At 37.3% G+C, this 25,604-nt stretch overlaps 1 protein-coding gene across 1 annotated transcript in view; it reads right to left on the bottom strand.

Annotated features, from left to right (window-relative positions):
- Positions 1 to 867: 867 nt before the first annotated feature.
- The window catches only part of TMTC2 (transmembrane O-mannosyltransferase targeting cadherins 2), a 459,784-nt gene continuing 435,047 nt past the window's right edge, over positions 868 to 25,604 (bottom strand). The window contains 1 exon segment of the mRNA XM_058425778.1: positions 868 to 6,796. Coding sequence (XP_058281761.1) covers positions 6,617 to 6,796 — 180 coding nt within the window. The 3' untranslated portion in view covers positions 868 to 6,616.

Here is a 25,604-nt window from a genome sequence, read left to right as displayed (position 1 = left end):
GCTTTGTTTGGTTAGGTATGATTCATAAATTTGTCCTAAAATTAAGATTTTCTGACTAAAACCAGGGACCCAAAATGAACTTACTTGGAGCTGTGTGTTTTCCCTCTAAAGAAGAGATGATTTCACAAGTTCTGGTTAGCACTGGGCTTTGCAGGATACAACCTGCAGCTATTACCTCAACATTTTATGTGTTACATTGGCTCTACGGTGAATGAGTAAGTTTAGCCGTATCAATTAACTGCCCCAAGCCACACCTTCTTTGTTTGTATGGTGCCTAGACCAAATCTGTTTTCTCTTGCTCTCTCATATTGTGATTGATTTCTAAGAGTTATTACTTTTTGGCTACTTGAGAAATAGCAACAGATTAACTCATCCTCATCATCACTCAAAAAGCAAAAATTTGAAATAGGCCTTCAAACAATAATTGGTTCTATAAACAGAAATGAGAACAAATTAACCAAGAAACTTCCTTAACTAATTTTATAGGAAAACGTATCCTTTGCTACATTTTATAAATATCATCAACAGGGTAATGGGTAATGATGATAAATATCATCGGCCGGGCGCGGTGGCTCACGCTTGTGATCCCAGCACTTTGGGAGGCCGAGGCGGGCGGATCACGAGGTCAGGAGATCGAGACTACGGTGAAACCCCGTCTCTACTAAAAATGCAAAAAAATTAGCCGGGCGCGGTGGCGGGCGCCTGTGGTCCCAGCTGCTCGGAGGCTGAGGCAGGAGAATGGCGTGAACCCGGGAGGCGGAGCTTACAGTGAGCCGAGATTGCGCCACTGCACTCCAGCCTGGGCGACAGAGCGAGACTCTGTCTCAAAAAAAAAAAAAAAAAAAAAAAAAAAAATATCATCAAGGGGTTCAAATACAACAAAATATTGTTATACTTTTCCATATAATATAATGCAAAATCATAACATTTTAATAGAATAGTATGTAGTAACATCAAAATATTTATTGGCATAGGACAGTTTTAAAAAAACATACCCTGAAACATAATTCCAGTGAAATTTCCCAAATTATCATTATTATACTATATGACAAAGGCACATTTATAGAATAGTAAGTCATCATTGTAAAGGAAGCATAAAATGTCCACAGACATTAAGCATAACAACATATTTAAAATAGCACAAAAAAGAATAAAAAAATCTATTGAGATTACTAATTGGTTTTAACTACTTAATAAGTTGTCTTCAGAATGAAAAAACTAATTGTGATTTAGCCATTACATGCTAAATGAAGTTATAAAAAGGGCCCACATTAAAATAAAAGGTAAGCACTATTTCCACACCCTACACACATACACTTGCCCCCTCATCCCTCATCAGTTCTGATTTTCTGGTATGAAATTGTCTTTTATATTATATGACAGAAATATCCAGCTGCAAAAAAGACACTTTAATTCCTTTAGGGTATTTTAAGTATTTTTGAAAACAAATTAAATTGCTTGATTTCTCCCTCAATACATTTTTGAAAACTTGTATTATAGTATCTAGTTGTTGAATGATATTGCCAAGACAAAGGACTCAGGAGTTATTTTATTTTGAGTCTACTAGGATGGAAAGGAAAGAGACATGATAGAAAATTATTAGAAAAAGTGTTTCTACAAGTCCTGAGCTATTACTCGAAATATAGAAATCTATTCATTCCATCTGACTAGAGAATGGTTGATAGCTGTGCCTTGAATAAGTGATAAACCTGTCAAATCCAAAAAAGGTAGGAGAAAAATTAAATCTATTTTCTATCAGAACAGATAGCTAGTTCTAGTCTAGACTTCAAATTGGTTGCACATTTTTCCAGCCTCTCCTGTGGTTGTATTATTCACTCACTTGTTACACTTTCTTTTCCAATACAGCGACCCTATCTTGGTAGATTACTAGGCAATCAAAAAGAACACAGGCAGTCTCAAACTGTTCTATCAAATCCTCTACCTCTCCAACAAAAGCTTGATAATTATTAAGAACAATTAACAGTCAATTTTCCATGTGTCTATCCCTTCTCTCTCCATCTTGCCTCTTTCCTTTTGGGAACCTCCAGAAACTTTTCCCAAACACCATTTTAGATACTACATTAACTTAGATTCCTATAGGAATTTTTAAATGATCTCACCACATTGTCTCATAGGTTTATAACTTTCTCATTTGATCTGCGAATTTTCTAGCTAAAAAAGTAGTTAGTATATCTCTCCACTCTTTGGAAGCAGACAATTAAATAGCACCATAACATCAGAGAGCAGCTGTAAGAAGTTGGGGGAAGGTTTTGGGAAACGTAGAAGAAAAACTTCACAGGAATTTCAAGTTAACAAGAAACTTAAACCCAGCAGTCCTCCAGGGAGAAAAAATACATCTCAAATCTCTATAGAACAACAACAACAAAAGGCCAATATGCGGTGAAGCGGCAGATGGAATGAAAGCTGACTCTTAAGGCCTCTCTGATTGCATCCTGCAGGAAGACCACCCAAAATGACACAGCAAGTTAAAGTCTTAGTACACATGCATCTTTTTCTACTGCAAAACCAAGCATAATAGCACAATTGCATTACCATTCACCTTGCTCTAGCTTTACAGTGTGTAATAGTTCCAATGCAAGTTGAGTTTTGAATAGTAGGAAGCACATTCTGTAGTACTGAAAATAATATTTAAATTGAGAAATCATATTACAAAGGTACGTACAAATAAATTGAAATTATCCTAATTCTTAAATTATTTATGGAAACCCAATTCCTTTCCTTGTAATAGAAAGAACAGCCAAGATTTAAAGGTATTTTCTTTCTTTTTACTGGAAAAATAAACTATGTGAAAAACTAGTATCACTCAGGTGAAAATAGTAAATCAGCAAATCCCCAAATCTCAACTGTTTTAGAAAATGACTTAAAAAAAATCATATCTCATGGGCACATGACAGATAGAGTTTTCATTTATGGTATATTTTAGCGTCTTCTTCTCAACAATGTGCTGGGCTGGAGAATAAAGTCCCCCCCAAAAATATGGTCCCTGCCTTCATTGGTTTCCAAGTACAGTGACAGTGCTCCAATCCGACTTCAAACTATACCTTCATTAAAAAAATCAATTATACAATTCCTCATATAGCAATAACTTTTAATAAATTTCTTTAGCTTGGTGTGTGCTGCCACTATCCAGTTTTGAGATCTTTGTTAAATCACTTAACTTGCAAGGCTTAATACTCCTCAGGTGGAAGGTAAATGGATTTAACTACATGAACACTGAAGTCTTTTTTTTTTTTTGACTGTTACATTCTAAATCTTAAAGATTTTTTAATGAATTACCTCCTTTAATCCTCATGATTGTCTGCCGAGAGGTAGAGAATGTGATTTGTGGAAATGAAGTCACTAGAAAAATGCCAAGAGGGCTGATACCCAGACCTCTTGTTCAATGACTGAGTGCCCACATGACTCAGGACACATCGTCAGACAACTTGGGGACAGGCTTGCTGCTTGCTACCTTAGTGACATTGCGTAGGTTGTTTCATACCTCTGAGTCTTAGTTTCCTTATCTGTAAAAGTGGAAAATAACCTCACACATCCATAGGATGTTTAACATAAAAGTCCTCACAGCTAACTTTTATCCCATAATAGAGGAAACAGGCAATATATAATCATGTGACATAACAATTTTAACAAGAGTGCTGAATTCTCTGTCACTGTGCACCATGTCTAAGACCCAACCTTTCCTTATAACTGACTCCTGAATGCACTGCACTCACATTTCTCAGCAGAATAGGGGTGTGCTTACATCCAAGACCAGAACTAGAGATTCAAGGTCTTCTAAACATGGCGATTTTTACCAAACTATCTACTGAAGCCAGAAACTTATAAATTTGCCCTTCTTGGATTATTTCATAGCATCTTTTCCCATAGTTCATCAACCAAAGAAAACAAAACAAACTTTGTCATTTTTTCTAAGAAGTATGGTAAACAGGGTGATATTGGCAATGCTTACTTGCATTACAATAACTTTAAAAAATGATGATTATTAATTATACATTAACCACAATGTGTCTCTATTCGATGCTCAACCTCTACTCTTTTTAATCTCTTACGTAGTTTCGTTAAAACTTCAGAGTTTAAGTGTTGTTGCTGTAGAAGATTTAAAAACGGCTTACACAATGTATTTCTTATCAATGCTTTATTGTTGAAAACAAAATTGAAATTCTCTGGCACATAAAACAATTATTTCTACAAAAGGAAAGCCTACAAATCTTGATAATTTATACAAATAACAGTTTCTCAAAAAATAAAATTTTAATTTAGTAAACTTGTCTTGTGCTCTATATTTTTAGCACTGTCTGCAATAATCCACCATAAATCCCTGAGCGGAGACATTTTTTGATCATGTTCTAACGCCCACCCCCCCCCGCCGCCCCCAACCCTCCCCCGGAAGTTGGTCAGTTACTAAGTCCAGCCCTGTAGTGAAAAGTGTCAGGGACATTTAGTTATTAATGATCCGTGCATTTTATGACACAGGCCCAATTATTAACGCTACTTGGGAACTGGTGTCACAAGAAGTGCCTCAACTGTGCATTCAGTGAACCTATTAAGAACCACGTCTTTGAAAGGAAGAACAACAACAATAAAAAGATAAAATGTTAAGACTAGAAAGTCATCATAGGTCAATAACTATTTAAATAAATACAAATGTTAGACACTGAATTAATCTCTATAGCCTTATATTAAATTCCTTTTTTTGCAATTGCCAATGCACTAAAAGATGAATAATACACTTCAACCCACTATTTTGGTTTGACCATGGGTTTGTTGTTAAATATCATTCTGAAAACACAGTGATTTAGTTATAATTTAACTTTTGGCCCTTCAGTGAAATGTTTACAAAATAATATATATATTACAGAAGGGCTTTCTTATTAATGCCATGAAAAAACCTTTCTCGCTACATTTACCCTTCTCACAAAAACACTAATGCCATAGGAACACTACTTTCAATTATTTATCCCACTGTATTCAGATACATAGAAAAACATAAAATATGGAGAAAACATAATATGATGTATTTGCATGTCCAGCTTCTTTTTAATGGAGAAGCTGATCATATATACATGGAGTGTAAAAGGGAAGGAGAAACAGGTAATTTTCAGTTGCAAAGAACTGGCTTAATGCATCAAGTTTTGTTATTCTGCTATGGTAGAATAATAAATAAATAAATATGCAGGGTATAGTATAGCTACTTTCTCTGTGAAGAAGTTGATAATGGACCAGTGTTTTATGAAGTTAATTTTTAGTGGCAAAGTTTGATTGCAAGCCAAAAAATGTTCAATAAAAATGTTGTTCTCTACCTAATTTATAGTCTTTTTCTTGGGAAATGATCACTGAAGTGGTTACTAACAGGTAATGAAATAAAATACCAAATTTCCTAGTGAAAAATAGTTTTTAACTGAGAAAAGCACTTGGCAGAAGACCTAGAAACATGCAGGCTAATGCTACACTCTCTTGCAGCTTCAGATAAGTTGTTTTTGATGCCTTTTGAGAAGAGCAAAATAAGATGAAAATAATTCCTTGAACATTTATCAGCATTGCTGTTTAGGTGCCTATTAAAAAGTGATTAACATTCGATACCTACCCTTTCCAAAATACAAAATCACTGGCAAGCATCATCATACACTCCTAAACCAGCAACATCTGAGAAGCACAAAACACCTTGCCTTTTGTCTAATAACCTGTTGGTTAGTTATTGGAACTGCAAGGCTTACAAACTCCTCCCCTGTCCTTTATTCTTATATAAGCTTGCACATTCTCCAGGAATAGCCATTTTTAAAGGTAATTTCAAAAGAATTAATACAATGAATTCTACTGGGCAGTTTGGGGGAAATATTGGCGGTATTAAAATCTAAAAAATGCCTGCCTGACACATATAAGGCCTCCGCAGTCCCTCATACAACTCAAGCGTGAAGTATGGTTAGCTCTACTCTCCATACCCTTTTCAGAACAGAAAAAGCAAACGATGTCCAAAAGAATAAAGCCTCTGACATCCAAATCATAAAACATTATGTGCACTGGTCAAGAAACATAGCAGATTCTGACAGATCTTGACACAGTATTAAAAAAACTGTTCTAAGCTCCAGAAACTGATGAGAAGGCTGTCCCAAAGAGGGAAGACAGCAGCATTAGGACAACCGGCGGCTCACTGGGACTCACACTACGCGTTTATCACTCCCTAGTAACACTTAACCCTAATCGTTTGCCATGGCTGAATGGACACTCTGACTTCCTCTCACAGTGTTTAAGGAACAAGATAATTTTGAAATTAGCTTTCAGAAAATGAACAAAATCTGTGACTTATACACCCACCCCTCCCTTTTAAGAATGCCAAAAGATTCTGTTTTAAGTGCTCTGGTTTACAGTCTATGGGTAACAATGACATCCTCCAGGAGGTTTCCGGCCTTCCCCTTTTTGGTGTTAACAGCTGTGCTGACAGCAAAGTGGATTCTTCCAGAAGTGGTAGTGACCTCAATGACCTCTGCCCTGGTCTTGAAGTCTAACACCAGCTCTTGTCATAGCACTGCTGGGAAGTTCTGTCTGCTAAGGAAGCCAGCTTTTAAAAATGGAGGAGGACGGGCTTCTGCCTCCTGTGTCAGGTCTTAGAAGTCTTTAAGCCTTGTTTTTCCATGATGTTCCACAGTTTGCGGAGATTGGACTGTGTGATGACATCGTCTGGCTTGAGCTGCAGGGCCCGCAGGTAGTTGGCCTCTGCCTTCTGGAGTCTGCCATTGAGGTGCAGAATGGCTCCTAGGTTCATCAGAGCAGCCGGATACTGCAACAAGAGAAAGAAGGAAAACAATTAGGAGGCCGTTTCAAGCTTTCCTTCATGGAAAACAAAAATCTTCATCCACTTATGCAAATGATTCCCTTATGTCTAGAGGCATTTTGTGAAAGCAATTTAGCAATTTATACAAACAGATAAAGATAATTAGGAAGATGGAAAGTTTTCAAACACCTGCTGTTACTTTGTGCTTTAAAAAGGACAGGCTTCTAGAGAAATAGTATTTTTTCTTTAATGAGAAAGCATAGGTAACATATGAAGATCTAAAAGCCTAATCAGATGGTACTATTTGAGAAAAAAACCTTTAAAAGTGATACAATTTCAGATGGAAAGAATTTATAAAAATTTCAACTCAATGACAAGAAATAAAAAATAAGTGGGTAAAGTTGACAAATCTATATCCACTCATTCTTTGTTTTCTCTTCTTAGCAATATTCCAGGCTTTTAACACAAAACAATTAAACTATGAAATTTTACGGATGTTTTTGGATAAAAATCCTGAAAAAAATTAAAATGCAACCACTAAAGCCCTTTTCAAACTTGAGTAGTTTAAGAAGACAAAGTCTTTATTTTTAAAAGCCAAACAGTGTTTAACCTCAAATGATGAATGTTTACCATAGAGTGAAGTAAAAAATCCAAACAGATAAAATATGGCAGAGAAAAATGAAAGCTTTCTAAGAAAAATTTTACATTACTTATTAAAAAGTAGTTAAGTAATTCTCATAGAATTTTCAGTAATGCATAATAATTGCAATACAAAGCTATCGCATGGGGAAAAAAGGTTAAAAATGTTTTTTACATGGCATGAGTTATGTTGCACCAGTTTAATACAAAGGTTTTCATCCCCAAATTCTCAGACATTAGTTAACAACAGCAAAAGTCCCTCCCAAAGGAAAATATATTTTGCTTGCTCTATATAAATAAGGCTGTTCTGCTCCTGTCCCTGGAACATTCTGGCTAACAGAAAGCAGATAATATTTTGGCAGTTACACAAATGCATATTTCAAGTATCAGATAAAACTAAAGTGTTTATGCTATGATTACATTTTCATTTTGTAGATCATGTCAACTATTAATTGTCCTTCAATTCTGTGCTAAAGTCCAAAATCACAATTATTTTTAAGATCTGGTGTTTTCACAAGACATGCACTTTTCAGCTGAATTCATGTGACTCTACTCTTTACTGTAAAATTAATTATTTCTGAACCAAAAGCAAGTTTACAGGGGAGGGTAGGATAGCTTAGAATAAACTGACTTGGGGGATTTGGATTTTTAAGAGATCTAGGTTTGAGTTCCTGTTTAACCACTGTCAATGACCTTGGTGAAATCCCCTAACATATCTGTGCCCTTCCTTCATTTGTGAAATTCTGAAATAATATCAACTTCTTTGCATGCTGTTAGAAAGATACAATGAAAAAATTAAACAAATATACATAGCAGAGTGCAGGTATAAATTAGACACACTACAAATATCATGTTCACTTTTCCTTATCTCATTTTTCTTGAAGTCTAGCACATACATGTTTGTGATTTTTATGTTGTTGGGCAGTCTTTAAAATTTTGATTTCAATGGCTACATATGTCTCTGGATATAGATACTAAAATTCCCTTAAATCTTCAACTACTGGGCATTATTTTTAAACCTTTCTATATCATTTTCTCTTTTACAAAAGTAATGCTGCAAATATAAGCTATTCCTGACCTTCAAAAACCTTTTTGGTCAGGATGACTCCATACTTATCAAGAAAAATACAGATGGTCAATTTCTAATTTTAAACACCAATCCAAATAAACATAGCTCTAAATGACACGTGCAGTGAAAAGCTCCACATTGGAAACTGAAAATAACACCACCTACTCCATCTTCCTAAAAGAAGTTTGTTATCACACCACTGTTATTATCCTGAGTTCCTTGCAGCTTGGACACATTTCTGAATTATGTCCCCTCACAGTGCTTAGCAAAACTATCAATAAACAGCCACTAAACTGATGGTGAAGTGTGCTCACAGCCTAAATTACTAAAGATGCTAAGTAGATACAATGTTCAGATTCCTGCTATCCTGAGTGGGAAGAGTGGAAATAGGGGAGAGAGAATCACTGTTGGAGACCATTCCTTACTAACCAGAAATGGAAGAGGCCCAGTGATGAGGTTGAGAGAAAACAGATGGCTCTGTGGGATAGTCATTATTTCTTGAATCACTTTATTACCAAAGTGTCTGCACCTATAGTGTCTGTATCTATTATTTCAACTCAAAGGGATTATTAAAAACACTCAGAGGTTACGGAGTCAGACTGCCTAGGTTCAAATACCAGCTCTACCACAGAGATGTGGGCGCTTGAACAAGTTGGGTGAGGGCTTGTAATCTCAGTTTCCTTTACAAATGGGATGCCAGCATTTTGTTGCTGTAAATATCATATGAGAATAGCCACACTATTGTCGTTTTCCTTTCCTTGTCATTTCAAAAACACAAAGTAGAACCTCCTTGTTAGTGTGCCTGAACAACCACTGAATCTAAAAACTGAGGATTTCTGAACTGGCTTCATGTTTACTAGCTTTCTAGCCTTTTTAAGGTTAAACCTGTAAAAGGTAGATGCGAAAATGGATGGTAAAGTCGATCATGCCACATAAATAGACCTTACTATTATTACTAAATTGCAGCCTGAGGCTTCTCTGTCCTTCAAACACTTACGGAGTTACCTACCCGCCATCAAATGATGAAACAAATCTTGTATTTTAATATTAGTCTAAGAAAATTCATCTAGGAAGTTAAATCTGTTCTGATGAATGAGTTCTAAATGCTAATTGTAATGGGGTTTTTGTTAATAACTTTAATTTTGCATTATCCACACCAGTGTGTTACTCATTAAACAAAAATAATCAGTTACCATGGGATAACAGCTCTCAGGAAAGCCCACGTATACTCATTAATCGCTTCCCCTAATGACTAAAAATATATGGAGACTAAAAATGTGAATATTTAAGAATATTATTCAGTATATTTAAGCAGCTATACATTTCAGGTTCAGCTATAACATTTTGGTGTGAATGTAAATGGCTATTTTAGTAAAATAAAATTTATTTCAAAAACCTACAAATGTGCATTATGTAATGCTTAAAACATCACAATAACTTCTTGAGTGAAGGAAACATGGAATTTATACAGATATGCTAAGATGTGACATATGTAATAAGTATCATCGCCCTAGATAACTGCTTTGAAAGTGTCAACGTCTATTCTGACATAAAAAATTTCATGTGTTTATTAAAAATCGATGAATAAGACGGGGTATAGACTCTACTTTTTACAACATGGTTGTTTTCTCTCTTCAAAGACAGGGGCTTTATCTTTTAAGCCTGTCATGTCTCCCCTCTACATCTGTGCTAGGGAAGTTTACTGGATGCCCACTGGACTGAATTCCTTCAGTTCTTCTAGCTGAGCACGCAGACTATAGTTCAGGGAGTTGCATCAGCATTACCTGGCAGCTTGACAGAAATGCAGAATTTCAGGCCCCATCTACTGAATCAGAATTTGAATTTTAACAAGAAAACTCAGGTGCCTTGTATGCTCATTAAAATTTGATAAGCACTGTTCCAAAGGTAATTTCTAGATCATAGATTATATCATTTCATAGCTTCTGTGATTAAATTTCCTATAAGAGGTTCTAACGTATAGAACAAAGTATGTCAGAGGATAGAACACCTACCCTCCCCCAAAATAGAATTCTTCTCTTGGTCATTCAATTATTTAAGTTAGCAAATGTTCAAATAATCTTTTTTTTTTTTTTTTTTTTTTTTTTTAAGCAGAAGCCATAAATGACTAAACGTTATTAGACAGAAGGAGAAGGTATGAAAAGCCTTTTGATAACCAAATAAGAACACATGAAGTTTTCTAAACAGACTCAAAGTCTACCTAACTCTAATACTGAAATGCAAAAATTTCAGGTAACTGGCTGATTACATAGTGGTGTCGTTGCTCTCTGCCAGCTGTAGCTCATGGGCTGGGGAAGAGAAACTCAATGACAACTGCTCAGGTCTTTCCCTATGCACATGATCTTTTATTAAAGACAACTGATGAAATTTTCAGTATGGTTTTTTTTTTTTTTTTTGAGATGGAGTCTTGCCCTGTCGCCCAGGCTGGAGTGCAGTGGCGCGATCTCGGCTCACTGCAAGCTCCGCCTCCCGGGTTCACGCCATTCTCCTGCCTCAGCCTCCCGAGTAGCTGGGACTACAGGCGCCCACCACCACGCCCGGCTAAATTTTTTGTATTTTTAGTAGAGACGGGGTTTCACCGTGTTAGCCAGGATGGTCTTGATCTCCTGACCTCGTGATCCGCCCGCCTCGGCCTCCCAAAGTGCTGGGATTACAGGCTTGAGCCACCGCGCCTGGCCAATTTTCAGTATGTTAACCAAAGCAGTCAGTAGCTTGCAGCTCAGTAACATGGGGCTCCTGGTTCTGTACAACAAATGACACCATCTCCTACTTCACAGGCTAGAAAGGAGAACCAGACATTCTTTGTTTCCTTGAAGAGGACAGATGCTTTACATCAAAGGGACTGACTGGCAGCCATACTGAAACAGAAAATGATACATTTTTTTAAGTTGCTAGGGATTTCTGCCTTGTTATTTTACTGTGGTCTTTGGATTATTTCTTCAACTGTGGAGGAAATATGCAAAATTTAAAATAATGAATGTATATTGTGGTGGGTAGAGCAAAGGCAAGATGATGGAGGTCTGATTCTAGTTTAAGGCCCTTGAGACTCTCAAGGAATGCAGCTGAGCTCACACGGTATCGTGAACACACAGGATTGGAAAACAAAATCATTGTTCTGGCCTAAGCTTATCATGTAGGATTGGAAAGAAAATGACAGAGGAGGAATAGTAAGACTATATGTGGATTTAGGGTTGGGAATCCATGTTTCTATTGGGAGCAGGAGTACTGCAGAACTCTGAATAGACGAACTGAGTGGGTCTCAGAAGAAAACAAAAGAGAAAAGGGTTTGGTTGAGATATTCTATTTAGTCAGGAGTTGGATACCCCTGCAGTATTGGGCTCTCCTGTATCCCATTGGTCTCTATGGCCATTTCCCTTTTATGAAGGATAATCAACAGGCAAGACGAGTTATGAGAAAGATGAAGACAGAGATAATAGACCAATATTTCTAATTGCTTAAATAAATTATCTCCATTCAAAGGATTTACTCATGTTTCTAAAATTATCCTGACTTGCATATTTACTGTTGTGTAAACTAAATAACTTTTTTAAAAAGAGTGACTGAGGTTAGCCTTACCTAGTCATTACTCAATTAATATACAACACATCTTTGGGATATTTTCAAGATAACTACCTTCGACTGTCCTTATGAATATAATTTGCAAACTTAAATGAGTTTGCAGTCTGAACTTTTTGATGGATTCTCACTCTTTTTAAAATAGCTGTCAAATAACTTAATGAAGGCTGCATACTGGCATTCAACTGTATTCAGTTGAAATTGCTTGCCCAATTGAATTTACTGAAGCAGCAACTGTACCATGATGCTTAAAAATGAATAGTATAAACATTTTAAGAAACATATTAATGAAAAGGCATTTATGCATACATTTAATGGATCTCTTTATATTTATTTGTGCCTTATACATGGCAGATATTTAATAAATAATTACCAAATTAAAGTTTTTAAGATAACCTGTTAAGTTTCAGGAAAAAAAAAAAAAGAATGTTAAATACCTCATTGCTTTCACTTTCAACATCACTCTCCTCCTTTGTTTCATTGGCATGCTTAATGGTTTGATGCAAGCTAGAAACTACATAAATTATTTTGGATTCTTTGCCCCCCCAACCATATACATACTCACATCCAATTGTTAAGTCTTGATAACTTTACCCCCAAATCGCTGTTCGCTCTGTCTTCGAATTATATCCTACCCCTTTTTTCCAACTTGGTTCAGGCCCTTATCATCCTTTTTTGGATTACTAAAATAAAATAATTCTGACAGAAATAAAAGAATAAACAAATAGGTAGCTGTATAGATTGATGGCTGATTGACAAAATGAATAAAGAAACATATGACTAAAGCCATATGCAGGTTTTTAAATTATATTTTAGGCATAAAAAATTTCACAGACTACAACAAACATTGTATACTTGCCTAACAAATATAACTTTATAAATACAACTGAAGCCCCTAAATCTCTCTCCCTATCCTATTCCTGATCATCCCCAGGAGAAAACTACAATCCTGAAATTGGTACTTAACAGTCCAGTACACTTTTCACACTTTTACTCTTTGTGTACCCACAGCAAATGTAAATATTATTTATAAGTTTTAATTTTATATATTAGGCATCATCCATTCTGGAATGCCATCTTGCCAAACACCCATTTGAAACTTGAAATTTTGTTCAACATTTTATTTTTCAGACTTAGACATCTTGATATATGTAAGATTTGTTCCTTCAAATTAATTACACTGAATATCTTCTCTTAATGATGGAATACAGACTCTTTAAAAGAGGGCTGCCATCAATTCTTGTGCATATGTCTACATATACTTAGGGAAGAGTTTCTAGGAATAGAATTATGGGGTCACAGGGGATCTTTGACTTTGCTAGCTATTACCAAATTGCTTTTCAAAGTGGTTGTATCAAAATGCATTAATATAACAGGAGTCCCTGTATTCTATATCCTTAATAACACTTGGTATTGTCTAATTTTTAAAGTTTTCTTGAATTGAAAGTTGCAAAATAGTGTGAAATGGCTATCCCAAATCTGAAAATCTGCAATCTGAAATCCTTCAAAATCTAAAACTGTTTGAATGCAGACATAATGCTCAAAGAAAATGCATTTCAAATTTCGGATTTTCGATTCTCAACTGGTAAAAGTATAATGCAGATATTCCAAAATGTGAAAAAGCTAAAATCTGAGATTGGGATTTCTGGTCCCAAACATTTTGGACAAGGAATACTCAATCTGTATCTTTCTATGCACTTAATTTCTTTTCCCTGATTACTAGAGAGGTTAAAAACATTTTCATGAGGTTATAAGCTTTTTATATTTCCTCTTTGGTGGCCCACCTGTTCTTAACATTTATACAAAATAAGATAATAACGTAACATCATACAAAATATCACCTACATAGTAATATTTGAAAGGTAGGAGCACAGAGCCCCAACTACCTCAAAAGTGGTCCTAAATAGGACTGCCTGCCTTGTTGCTTCCCAACATTGGGAACCAGATAGCCACTGCTTCTAAAATGAAAAATCTATTATAAACAAAACAGAGAATCTTTGATATAAGTTCACTCAAGGTAATGATAGAAATCTGGGCAGCCAGACAGTAGACCTCTGGGAGAGGCAGTGGGATCTCCATGGATGTCTCAACGTTAACCATGGGAAATCCTGGATGAATGAATATGGGAGGACAGCAGCTCCTAGCTAGCCAGCATGCAGAATAACCTTTATCGCCTTTCTGAATCCAGAATCCTTGTTTTCTTCTTAGTTCCTTTTCCAGGGACAACAAAAAAATTTAAGATGAACAACATGTTTCATATTTCACCTCTCTTTACTACCCTCCATTTCTACTGGCACCAGGTAAATTTAGCATCTCATCCCACTCCTCAACCTCCATCAGCCTCCTGTAATTTCCCTATCTTCAGTTTCTTTTTATTCCAATCTATCTCACACCTAATATTTGTCTTTCTAAAATGCAAATCATGTTTCAGAGGTTTTGATTTATGCCTATAGAAAAGGATCCAAATTCTTCAGCCAGTACTAAGAAGCCCCATTTTTACCCGACATCCAAAACATTCTCACAATGTACATTGTGCCTGAGCCACCTGAAACTTCTATTTCTGTCATGGGCTCTTTTGAGCATTCATTCCTTATCGTAGACTGCTCCGCTGACAAAGTCCTTCTTCCACCCTCTCTGACAAACTTCTGCTCATTAAAAAAAAAAAAAAGATTTTAACAATTTCTTATTCATAGCTTACTTCTTTATGTAGTGTCTACATGCATTAATTGCTACACTTACTTACCAGAGTGAATTACAGCTACTTGTTATAAGTGTCTGTCTTCTTTGCTGGAAGATGAAAAAGCCAGTGAATTTATCCTAATTGTCTTTATACTGCTAGTGTTAAGCTTTGGCATATAAAATAAACTCTCAATGAATGTTTGCTGAAAGAAGACAAATTTGTATGTGCTAGCAGAAAAACCTGATGTAGGAGAGGTAAATTCTATACCAATCTCAATGTAATTTAACAAATATTTATCGACCGCTTATTATATGTGCTCTGCCAGACAATGGATACGCAGAGAACAAAAGCAATATATATTTTTAGTCTGTATGTAGCTTGAAGTAATTTTAAGTGCATACTTGGCATTTACTACAACCTATTAGGTGTAACTTCATTGTCTCATTTACGCCCTTCAGAACGAAAGGGGGAGGTGAAACCGTTATCCATGCATCGATGTAAGCAATATAGAAGAGGACTGCAGAGAGGACGGATTCACTGCCCTCAAGGAGTTTACAGTCCAGTGCATGAAGACAAATTCTACTACTTCAAAGGAAGAATCAGGTGTGTCTACAAAGGAGATACTAAGACTGAGCTGTCGGGGAGAGGGGATATTATTTCCTTATGGGTATGAGAATATTAGACAACATGAATTGTCAGGTTGCTTCAGGTCTCTTAGACTCCCAGAATGAGAATATGACATGAACTTTTGAAATTGGTGGGTAGCATCAAAATCAATTTGTTACTTTAAAAAACATTTTTAGCAGACTGCTGAGAGCAGAGCCAGGAGTGAAGAGTCGCCCCACTAGAGGGGAGTCTGAATTTCAATTAATTTGGGGATTAAGCTGTCAGCAGTGATAATCATGATGTTAACCCTTCTGGCACCAAGCAAAATGAAAAAATAAATCCTTACTTAAAATGCAAGATTAATACAATTAAACAAACGATCTTCACAAAAGGCTATCATAAAACAAAACCCCATAAGCAATGCAACACTTCCAATTCAGAAATGATAGTTCTTTGTAGTCTTATTTTGACTACAGTCATATTTTGAATAAATAAAAAAGATTTACAAAATTGGAGACATAGCAAAGGAAAACAACACAGAAAATCTAGCAATGGCAAGGCAAATTCTGACAGATCATAGAAATGATTCATTTTGATTCTCAGTTTCAACACAGTATTTGTGCTTTTGAAATGGCTTTGAATAAAACAAAACAGATACAGATGACAACTAAGACAACAATGCTGTATAAAGGGAGTACTTTCAATTTGTCAGAGACACATTTTATCCTGTGTGCTCAATCCTTCCCTCCTACATCTGCCTCGTCCCAGTGGGTGTTACAAGAATGTTCATTTAACTTTTATGATGGGTGTGATTGTCACAGTGTTGGGTGTTATACATTTCTATGGCTATCAAAATGCCAACAGTTTTGGTTTGGGGGAAGAGCAAACAGTGATTGTAACAGAGCGATTTCAAAGGTCGTAGTTATTTCTAACAGACTTTAAAGTGCATCTACTAACTTAAGAATATTACCCCAGAAATTATTCTTCAGTAAAGATGATCCTATTTTCAAAGCTGGGTTTCTTGATGTCTTTAATGTCACAGGAACATCTTTCACATGACTCAAATGCAAAACCTAGAGAACTGTGAGAGATCATGGCAGACGGGAGGCAGGACTAGATTGCAGCTCTGACTTGGACAGACAGAGCAGCATGTGGAGGCTCCATGTTGAATTTTTGCTCCAGAACAACTGCAGGAATAAATCAGGAAATCTGAGAGGACCCACATACCCTCTGAAGGAAGGGGAATGCTCCCGCAGGACACGGGAGACACCTCAAATACTGTGAGTGCCCAAACTGTGGAAGTGGGAAAAGGAGGTCATCCGCCCCCGAACACACACCCCCACTGGCGAAAATGAAAATCTAGATTATGGGAGAAGATTGTGACCTTGCCTGGAGCTGAGTCAATTTAGAAAGCTGAGCGAAATACAGGACTAGAGGAAGCAGTGGAAAAAAGCTCTGTGCACTCGCTGGGTTCTGTAGCAAGCCATCTCTGCCCGGCCTCACAGGGGCCCTTCAGGAGGGTGGCCAGAGGCACTGGGAAAAGGCTCCAGGGAGAAGGAAATCTCCAGCTGAACTTTGTAACAATTTGAACTGATCAGGAAGTCTCCTGGCCAGAACTTGGGGGAGGACATGAATCTGGTGTGCAGACTCCACAGGTGGGGGAAGAGGGAAAGCGACACTTGCTTTCATAGCTGGGAAGCGGGTAGCATGGGGTAAGCTCTCAGCCCCGCTTGCCCACTGCCTGGAAACAGACTCAGCGACACTTGCTTTCATAGCTGGGAAGCGGGTAGCATGGGGTAAGTTCTCAGCCCCGCTTGCCCACTGCCTGAAAACAGACTCAGTGACACTTGCTTTCATAGCTGGGAAGCGCGTAGCATGGGATAAGTTCTCAGCCCCGCTTGCCCACTGCCTGGAAACAGACTCAGCGACACTTGCTTTCATAGCTGGGAAGCGGGTAGCATGGGGTAAGTTCTCAGGCCTGCTGGCCCACTGCCTGGAAACAGACTTGGTGCTGTTGATGGGGGTATGGTGGGAGTGAGACCGGCCCTTCGGATCGTGTGGGAGCTGGGTGAGGCCTGGGACTGCCAGCTTTCCCTCACTTCCCTGACAACCTGCATGACACAGCAGGGACACCCATAATCCTCCTAAGAACATAACTCCATTGACCTGGGAACCTCATCCCTATCTCCAACAGCAGTCGCAGCAATACCTGCCCAAGGAGAGTGACCTCAGACACGCCTAGCCCTGCCCCCAACCAATGGTCCTTCCCTACCCACCCTGGTAACTGAAGACAAAGGGTATATACTCTTAAGAGTTCTAGGGCCCCACCCACCGCCTGTTCCTCCCCATACTACCACAGCTGATCCTCTCTGGAAAGCACCACATCCCAGCAGGAGGCCAACCAGCACAAAAAGAGTGCATTAAACCACCAAAGCTAAGAACCCTCAAAGAGTCCATTTCACCCCCCTGCCACCTCCACCAGAACAGGTGCTGGTTTCCACAGCTGAGAGACCCACAGATGGTGCACATCGTAGGATGCCGTGCAGATAGCCCTCAGTACCAGCACAGAGCCTGGTAGCCTTGCTGGGTGGCTAGATCCAGAAAAGAGGTAACAATCACTACAGCTCGGCTAACAGGAGGCCACATCTATAGGAAAAGAGGGAGAGTATTACATCAAGGGAACACACCATGGGACAAAAGAATCTGAACAATAGCCTTAAGCCCTAGACCTTCCCCCTAATAGAGCCTACTCAAATGAGAAGGAACCAGAAAACCAATTCTGGTAATATGACAAAACAAGGTTCTTTAACACACCCCAAAAAATCACACTAGTTCACCAGCAATGGATCCAAACCAAGAAGAAATCCCTGATTTACCTGCAAAAGAATTCAGGAGGTTAGTTATTAAGCTAATCAGAGAGGCACCAGAAAAAAACGAAGTCCAAAGTAAGGAAATTAACAAAAATGATACAAGAAGTGAAGGGAGAAATATTCACTGAAATAGCATAAATAAAGAACAGTAAAAACTTCAGGAAACAATGGACATACTTATAGAAATGCAAAATGCTCTGGAAAGTCTCAGCAATAGAACTGAACGAGTAGAAGAAAGAAATGCAGAGTTCGAAGACAAGGCCTTCAAATTAACCTAATCCAACAAAGACAAATAAAAAAGAATAAGAAAATATGAACAAAGCCTCCAAGAAGTCTGGGATTATGGTAAACAGCCAAACCTAAGAATAATCAGCGTTTTTGAGGAAGAAGATAAATCTAAAAGTTGGGAAAACATATTTGGGGGAATAATCGAGGAAGACTTCCCTGGCCTTGCTAGAGACCCTAGACAACCAAATACAAGAAGCATAACACCTGGGAAATACACTGCAAACAGATCATCACCTAGGCACATTGTCATTAGGTTATCCAAAGTTAAAGGAAGGAAAGAAAATCTTAAGAGCTGTGAGACAAATGTACCAGGTAACCTATAAAGGAAAACCTATCAGAGTAACAGCAGATTTCTCAGCAGAAATCCTACAAGCTAGAAGGGCTTGGGGCCCTAGCTTTAGCCTCCTCAAACAAAACAATTCTCAGCTAAGAATTTTGTATCTAGCGAAACTAAGATTCATCTATGAAGGAAAGATACAGTCTTTTTCAGACAAACAAATGCTGAGAGAATTCACCACTACCAAGCCACCAGTACAAGAACTGCTAAAAGGAGATCTAAATCTTGAAACCAACGCTGAAAGCACACCAAAACAGAACCTCTTTAAAGCATAAATCTCACAGAACCTATAAAACAAAAATACAAGTTAAACAGCAAAAATGAAAAATAAAAACAAAGTATGCAGGCAACAAATAGCACGATGAATGGAATGGTACCTCATGTCTCAATACTAATATTGAATGTAAATGGCCTAAATGCTCCACTTAAAAGATACAGAATTGCAGGATGTTTAAGAATTCACCAGCCAACTATCTGCTGTCTTCCAGAGACTCATGTAACACATAAAGACTCACATAAGGTAAAAGAGTAGAAAAAGACATTTTAAGCAAATGGACACCAAAAGTGAGCAGGAGGGGCTATTCTTAGACAAAACAAACTTTAAAGAACAGCAGTTAAATAATACAAAGAGGGGCATTACATAATGATAAAAAGCCTTGTCAGACAGAAAAATATCACAATCCTAAACATATATGCACTTATGCTGGAGCTCCCAAATTTATAAAACGACTACTAGACCTGAGAAATGAGATAGACAGTAACACAGTAATAGTGGGGGACTTCTATACTCCACTGACAGCACTAGACAGGTCATCAAGACAGAAAGTCAATGAAGAAACAATGGATTTAAACTATACCCTGGAACAAATGGACTTAACAGATATATACAGAACATTCCATCCAACAACCACAGAATACATTGTATTCAACAGCACATGGAACTTTCTCCAAGACAGACCATATGATAGCCCACAAAACGAGCCTGAATAAATTTAAGAAAACTGAAATTATATCAAGCACTCTCTCACACCACAGTGGAATAAAGCTGGAAATCAACTCCAAAAGGAACCTTCAGAACCATGCAAATACATGGAAATTAAATAACCTGATCCTGAATGATGATTGAGTTAAAAATGAAATCAAGATAAAAATTTAAAAATTCTTCGAACTGAACAACAATAGTGACACAACCTGTCAAAACCTCTGGGATACAGCAAAGGTGCTGCTAAGAGGAAAGTTCATATCCCTAAACACCTATATCAATAGCTCTGAAAGAGCACAGGCAGACAATCTAAGGTCACACCCCAAGGAACTAGTGAAACAAGGACAAGCCAAACCCAAACCCAGTAGAAGAAATAACCAAGACCAGAGCAGAACTAAATGAAATTGAAACAAAAAAATACAAAAGATAAATGAAACAGAACACTGGTTCTTTGAGAAGATATATAAAATTGATAGACCATTAACAAGATTAACCAAGAAAAGAGAAAATCCAAATAGGCTCAATAAGAAATGAAACAGAAGAATATTACAACTGACACTACAGAAATACAAAAGATCATTCAGCACTACTATGAACATCTTTATATACATAAACTAGAAAACCTAGAAGAGATGGATAAATTCCTGGAAAGATACAGCCCTCCTAGCTTAAATCAGGACGAATTAGACACCCTGAACAGACCAATAACAAGCAGTGAGATTGAAATGGTAATTAATTACCAACAAAAAAATCCAGGTCCAGATGAATTCACATCAGAATTCTACCAGATGTTGAAAGAAGGTTTGGTACCAATCCTATTGACAGAAGATAGAGAAAGAGGGAACCCTCCCTGATTCATTCTATGAAGCCAGTATCACTCTAATACCAAAACCACAAAAGGATATAACCAAAAAAGAAAACCACAGACCGATTTCCCTGATGAACATAGATGCTAAAATCCTTAACAAAATACTAGCTAACCGAATCCAACAACATACCAAAAAGATAATTCACTATGATCAAGTGGGTTTCATTTCAGGGATGCAGGGATGGTTTAACATAGGCAAGTCAATAAATGTGACACACCACATACAGAATTAAAAACAAAAATCACATGATCATCTTAATAGATGCCGAAAAAGCATTCAACAAAATCCAGCATCACTGTATGATTAAAACCCTAAGCAAAATCGGCATACAAAGGACATACCTCAATGTAGTAAAAGCCATCTATGACAAACCTACAGGCAACATAATATTGAATGGGGAAAACTTGAAAGCATTCCCTCTGAGAACTGGAACAAGACACGGACGCTAACTCTCACTGCTCCTCTTTAACACAGTACTGGAAGTCCTAGCCAGAGCAATCAGACAACAGAAGGAAATAAAGGGCATCCAAATCGGTAAAGAGGAGGTCAAACTGTCGCTGTTTGCTGATGATATGACAGCATACCTAGAAAACCCTAAAGACTCCTCTGGAAAGCTCCTAAAACTGATAAAATAATTCAGCAAAGTTTCTGGATACAAAATTAATGTACACAAATCAGTAGCTCTTCATTACACCAGGAGTGACCAAGCTGAGAATCAGATCAAGAACTCAACCCCTTTTACAAAATAAATAAATAAATAAAATACTTAGGAATATACCTAACCAAGGAGGAGGAGGACCTCTACAAAGAAAACTACAAACACTGCTGAAAGAAATCATAGACGACACAAACAAATGGAAATACATCTTATGCTCATGGATGGGTAGAATCAATATTGTGAAAATGACCATATTGACAAAAGCAATCTACAAATTCAATGCAACCCCATCAAAATACCACCATCATTCTTCACAGAATTAGAAAAAACAAATCTAAAATTCACAGGGAACCAAAAAGGCGCCCGCATAGCCAAAGCGAGACTAAGCAAAAAGAACAAATCTGGAGGCATCACATTGCCTGATTTCAAACTATACTATAAGGCCATAGTCACCAAAATAGTGTGGTACTGGTATAAAAATAGGCACATAGATCAATGAAACAGAATAACTCAATAAAGTTATTGACTTGCATATGTTAAACCATCCCTGCATCCCTGAAATGAAACCCACTTGATCATAGTGAACTATCTTTTTGATATGTTGTTGGATTTGGTTAGCTAGTATTTCGTTAAGGATTTTAGCATCTGTGTTCATCAGGGATATCAGTCTGTAGTTTTCTTTTTTGGTTATGTCCTTTCCTGGTTTTGGTATTAGGGTGATGATGGTTTTATAGAATGAATTAGGGAGGGTTCCCTCTTTCTCTATCTTGTGTCAATGAAACAGACAAAGCAAACAAAAACACAGTGGGGAAAGAACACCCTGTTCGACAAATAGTGCTGGGATAATTGGCTAGCCACACGTAAGAGAATAAAACTGGATCCTCATCTCTCACCTGACACAAAAATCAACTCAACGTGGATAAGGACTTCAACCTAAGACCTGAAACTATAAAAATTCTAGACGAGAACACCAGGAAAACCCTTCTAGACATTGGTTAAGGCAAGGATTTCATGACCAACAGCCCAAAAGCAAATGCAATAAAAACAAATAGCTGGAACTTAATTAAACTAAAGAGCTTTTGCACAGCAAAAGTAACAGCAGAGTAAACGGACAACACACAGAGTGGAAATCTTCACAATCTATACATCTGACAAAGGACCAATATACAGACTCTACAATGAAGTCAAACAAGTAAGAAAAAAAAATCCCATCAAAAAGTGGGCTAAGGACATGAATAGACAATTCTCAAAAGAAGATACACAAATGGCCAACAAACATATGAAAAAATGCTCAACATCACTAATGTTCAGGGAGATGCAAATCAAAGCCACAATGAGATACCACCTTACTCCTGCAAGAATGGCCATAGTAAAAAAATAAAAAAATAGTAGATGTTGGCATGGATGTGATGAACGGGGAACACTTCTACACTGCTGGTGAGAATGTAAACTAGTACAACTACTATGGAAAACAGTGTGGAGATTTCTTAAAGAACTAAAAGTACATCTACCATTTGATCCAGTAATCCCACTACTGGGTATCTACCCAGAGGAAAAGAAATCATTATATGGAAAAGATACTTGCACATGCATGTTTACAGCAGCACAATTTGCAATTGCAAAAACATGGAACCAACCCAAATGCCCATCAGTCAACGAGTGGATAAAGAAACTGTGGTATATATATACAATGGAATACTACTCAGCCATGAAAAGGAATGAATTAATGGCATTTGCCACAACCTGGATGAGACTGGAGACTATTATTCTAAGTGAAGTTAACTCAGGAATGGAAAACCAAACATCGTATGTCTCAATCATAAGTGGGAGCTAAGCTATGAGGATGCAAAGGCGTAAGAATGACACAATGGACTTCAGGGACTCAGGAGGAAAGGGTGGGAAGGTGGTGAAGGATAAAAGATTATAAATAGGAAGACCGAGGCAGGCACATCACGAGGTCAGGAGTTTGAGACCAGCCTGGCAAACACACTGAAATCCCGTTTCTACTAAAAATACAAAAATGAGCCAGGCATGGTGGCATGTGCCTGTACTCCCAGCTACTCGGGAGGCTGAGGCAGGGTAATTGCTTGAACCCGGGAGGTAGAGGTTGCAGTGAGCCGAGCTCGTGCGACTGCACTCCAGCTTGGGCAACAGAGTGAGACTTGTCTCAAACAACAACAACAACAACAACAACAACAACAACAACAACAACAACAACAGAAACTACAATAGGGTACAGTGTATAGTGCCCAGGTGATGGTTGCACCAAAACCTCACAAATCACCACTAAAAAACTTACTCATGTAACCAAACACCACCCGTTCCTCAATAACCTATAGAAATTAAAAAAAAAATAAAAAAAAGGAAAACCTAGATCCGAGGCCACCTAAGTTTCACTCAGTTTTGATAATATGCAATCAGTACTCCATCTTAATTTGCAATAAGCATGCAGCTCATCATTTGAAGTAAAACTGCTAAATAAAAGTTCTATATAAGAAAATATCTGACATCTCAAAGTACATATAGAATACAAAAAGGATAAAAATAAGTAGAATTTAAGAAATTTAGAAAAGAATATGCACAGCAGGCAAGCATCATCTTTCTCTCTAAAACACCAAGAGCTGTCTGCCCTTACTAATCTAGATAGCTGCTACAAAATCATACAATATCTTTTTTTCTTTTCCTTTGAACCAAATGCCTTGCCTGTTTCTATTTGAAATATGATTTAAGCAACGTAACTCATTCTACACTTTGTTTGCTTTTAGCATGAAGGGGAAGGAGGAACATGTGCATGCTTTCTCAATCATAATCATATTACACAGAAGGATTCCAGCTGTACAGCCCACCCAACTGTGTATGTGTGAGGCATGAGTTTAAAAATATGTAATACATGACTGCTCCTCCCAAGGAATTGGAACCTATCACTGGAATAATCATGTTGTTGCTAAAATATATTTCAGAGATATGTTGAAATTTGAGATTTGTGCTTACGATATTTAAAATCTTAATTGTCATGGAAGACACAAGCAGAGACTCATTTTTTCCCCTAGATTTTGCTACACAAATGGATCTGATATATATATGTGTACCTATTTTTACATATATAAATATACACACATATACATAGATACACACATATATTAGATATATATGTATGTGTGTGCGTGTGTATATATATATATATATATATATATATATATATGAATGAAGACGGCAAGAAGTATAGACATACTACAGTGTATGTGGACATAAGCAAAGACATACTGGGGTAAAGACTCAACAGATGCCACAACAATCAAATTCAGAAGAATGTCTTTAACCTATGTATATCACTTTTCTAATTAATGTCTATGTTTGCCAATAAATAGCTGTCTGATGGAGATCAACTGAGAGATAATAGTTTATATATTGTGGAAATTACAGCTTTTCCTAAATAGGATTTATTAAAAATACTCAGTTTTAAAAATCATGGAAATGAGGAGATCAGAGACATCAAATAGTAGATTTAAATGAAAATTTAGGGTTAGGCATACATATTCTAAAGGTGGTTTCCCAGTCAGTTCTGGCTGCTATAACAGAGATTCAAAACTGGGTGGCTTAAACAACAAACATGTATTTCTCACAGTTCCTGGAGTCTGGAAGTCTGAGATCAGGCTGCTAGCATAGTCTGGTTCTTGGTGAGGATCTTCTTCCTGATAATGTTTTCACATGGCCTTCCTTGGTGTGTGCAGGCAGAGAAAGACTCCCTGTGTCTCCTCTTACTATTTTTTTTTTTTTTAATAAGGGATTTACTCACATCTTGAGCACTCCACCCTCATGACCTAACCTACTCTAATTACCTCCCAAAGGCCCCACCTCCAAATACCATCACATTAGGGATTAGGGTTTCAGTGTATGAATTCTGGAGGGACACAAACATTCAGTCCATAGCAGATGTGTGAGACATTTTTTTTTTTTTTTTCATCTTCCAAAGCAGATGGGGACTATGGCACAAACAAGCAGGATTAATGCAGGAGTGACAGTTTCATTCAGAGTAATCACATTTCACCCTGACAGTACAAAGCAGCAACTGTCCATTCACAGAATGAATATGAAGAAGTATGTTTCACTGAGTGAATTCACCACAGTCTTCATGCACACAGCAAGTGGAAAGTATTTTGAATGCTCTGAGTTAGGATGACCAGGTCAAACATAACGGGCAGGAGCATAGCAATTTCTCCAG

This window comes from Hylobates moloch, unplaced genomic scaffold (genome assembly GCF_009828535.3).
Source record: "Hylobates moloch isolate HMO894 unplaced genomic scaffold, HMol_V3 SCAFFOLD_12, whole genome shotgun sequence".
Taxonomy (NCBI): Eukaryota; Metazoa; Chordata; class Mammalia; order Primates; family Hylobatidae; genus Hylobates; species Hylobates moloch.
The sequence above is the reverse complement of the archived record's forward strand: the minus strand, read 5'-3'. Positions and strand labels throughout refer to the sequence as shown.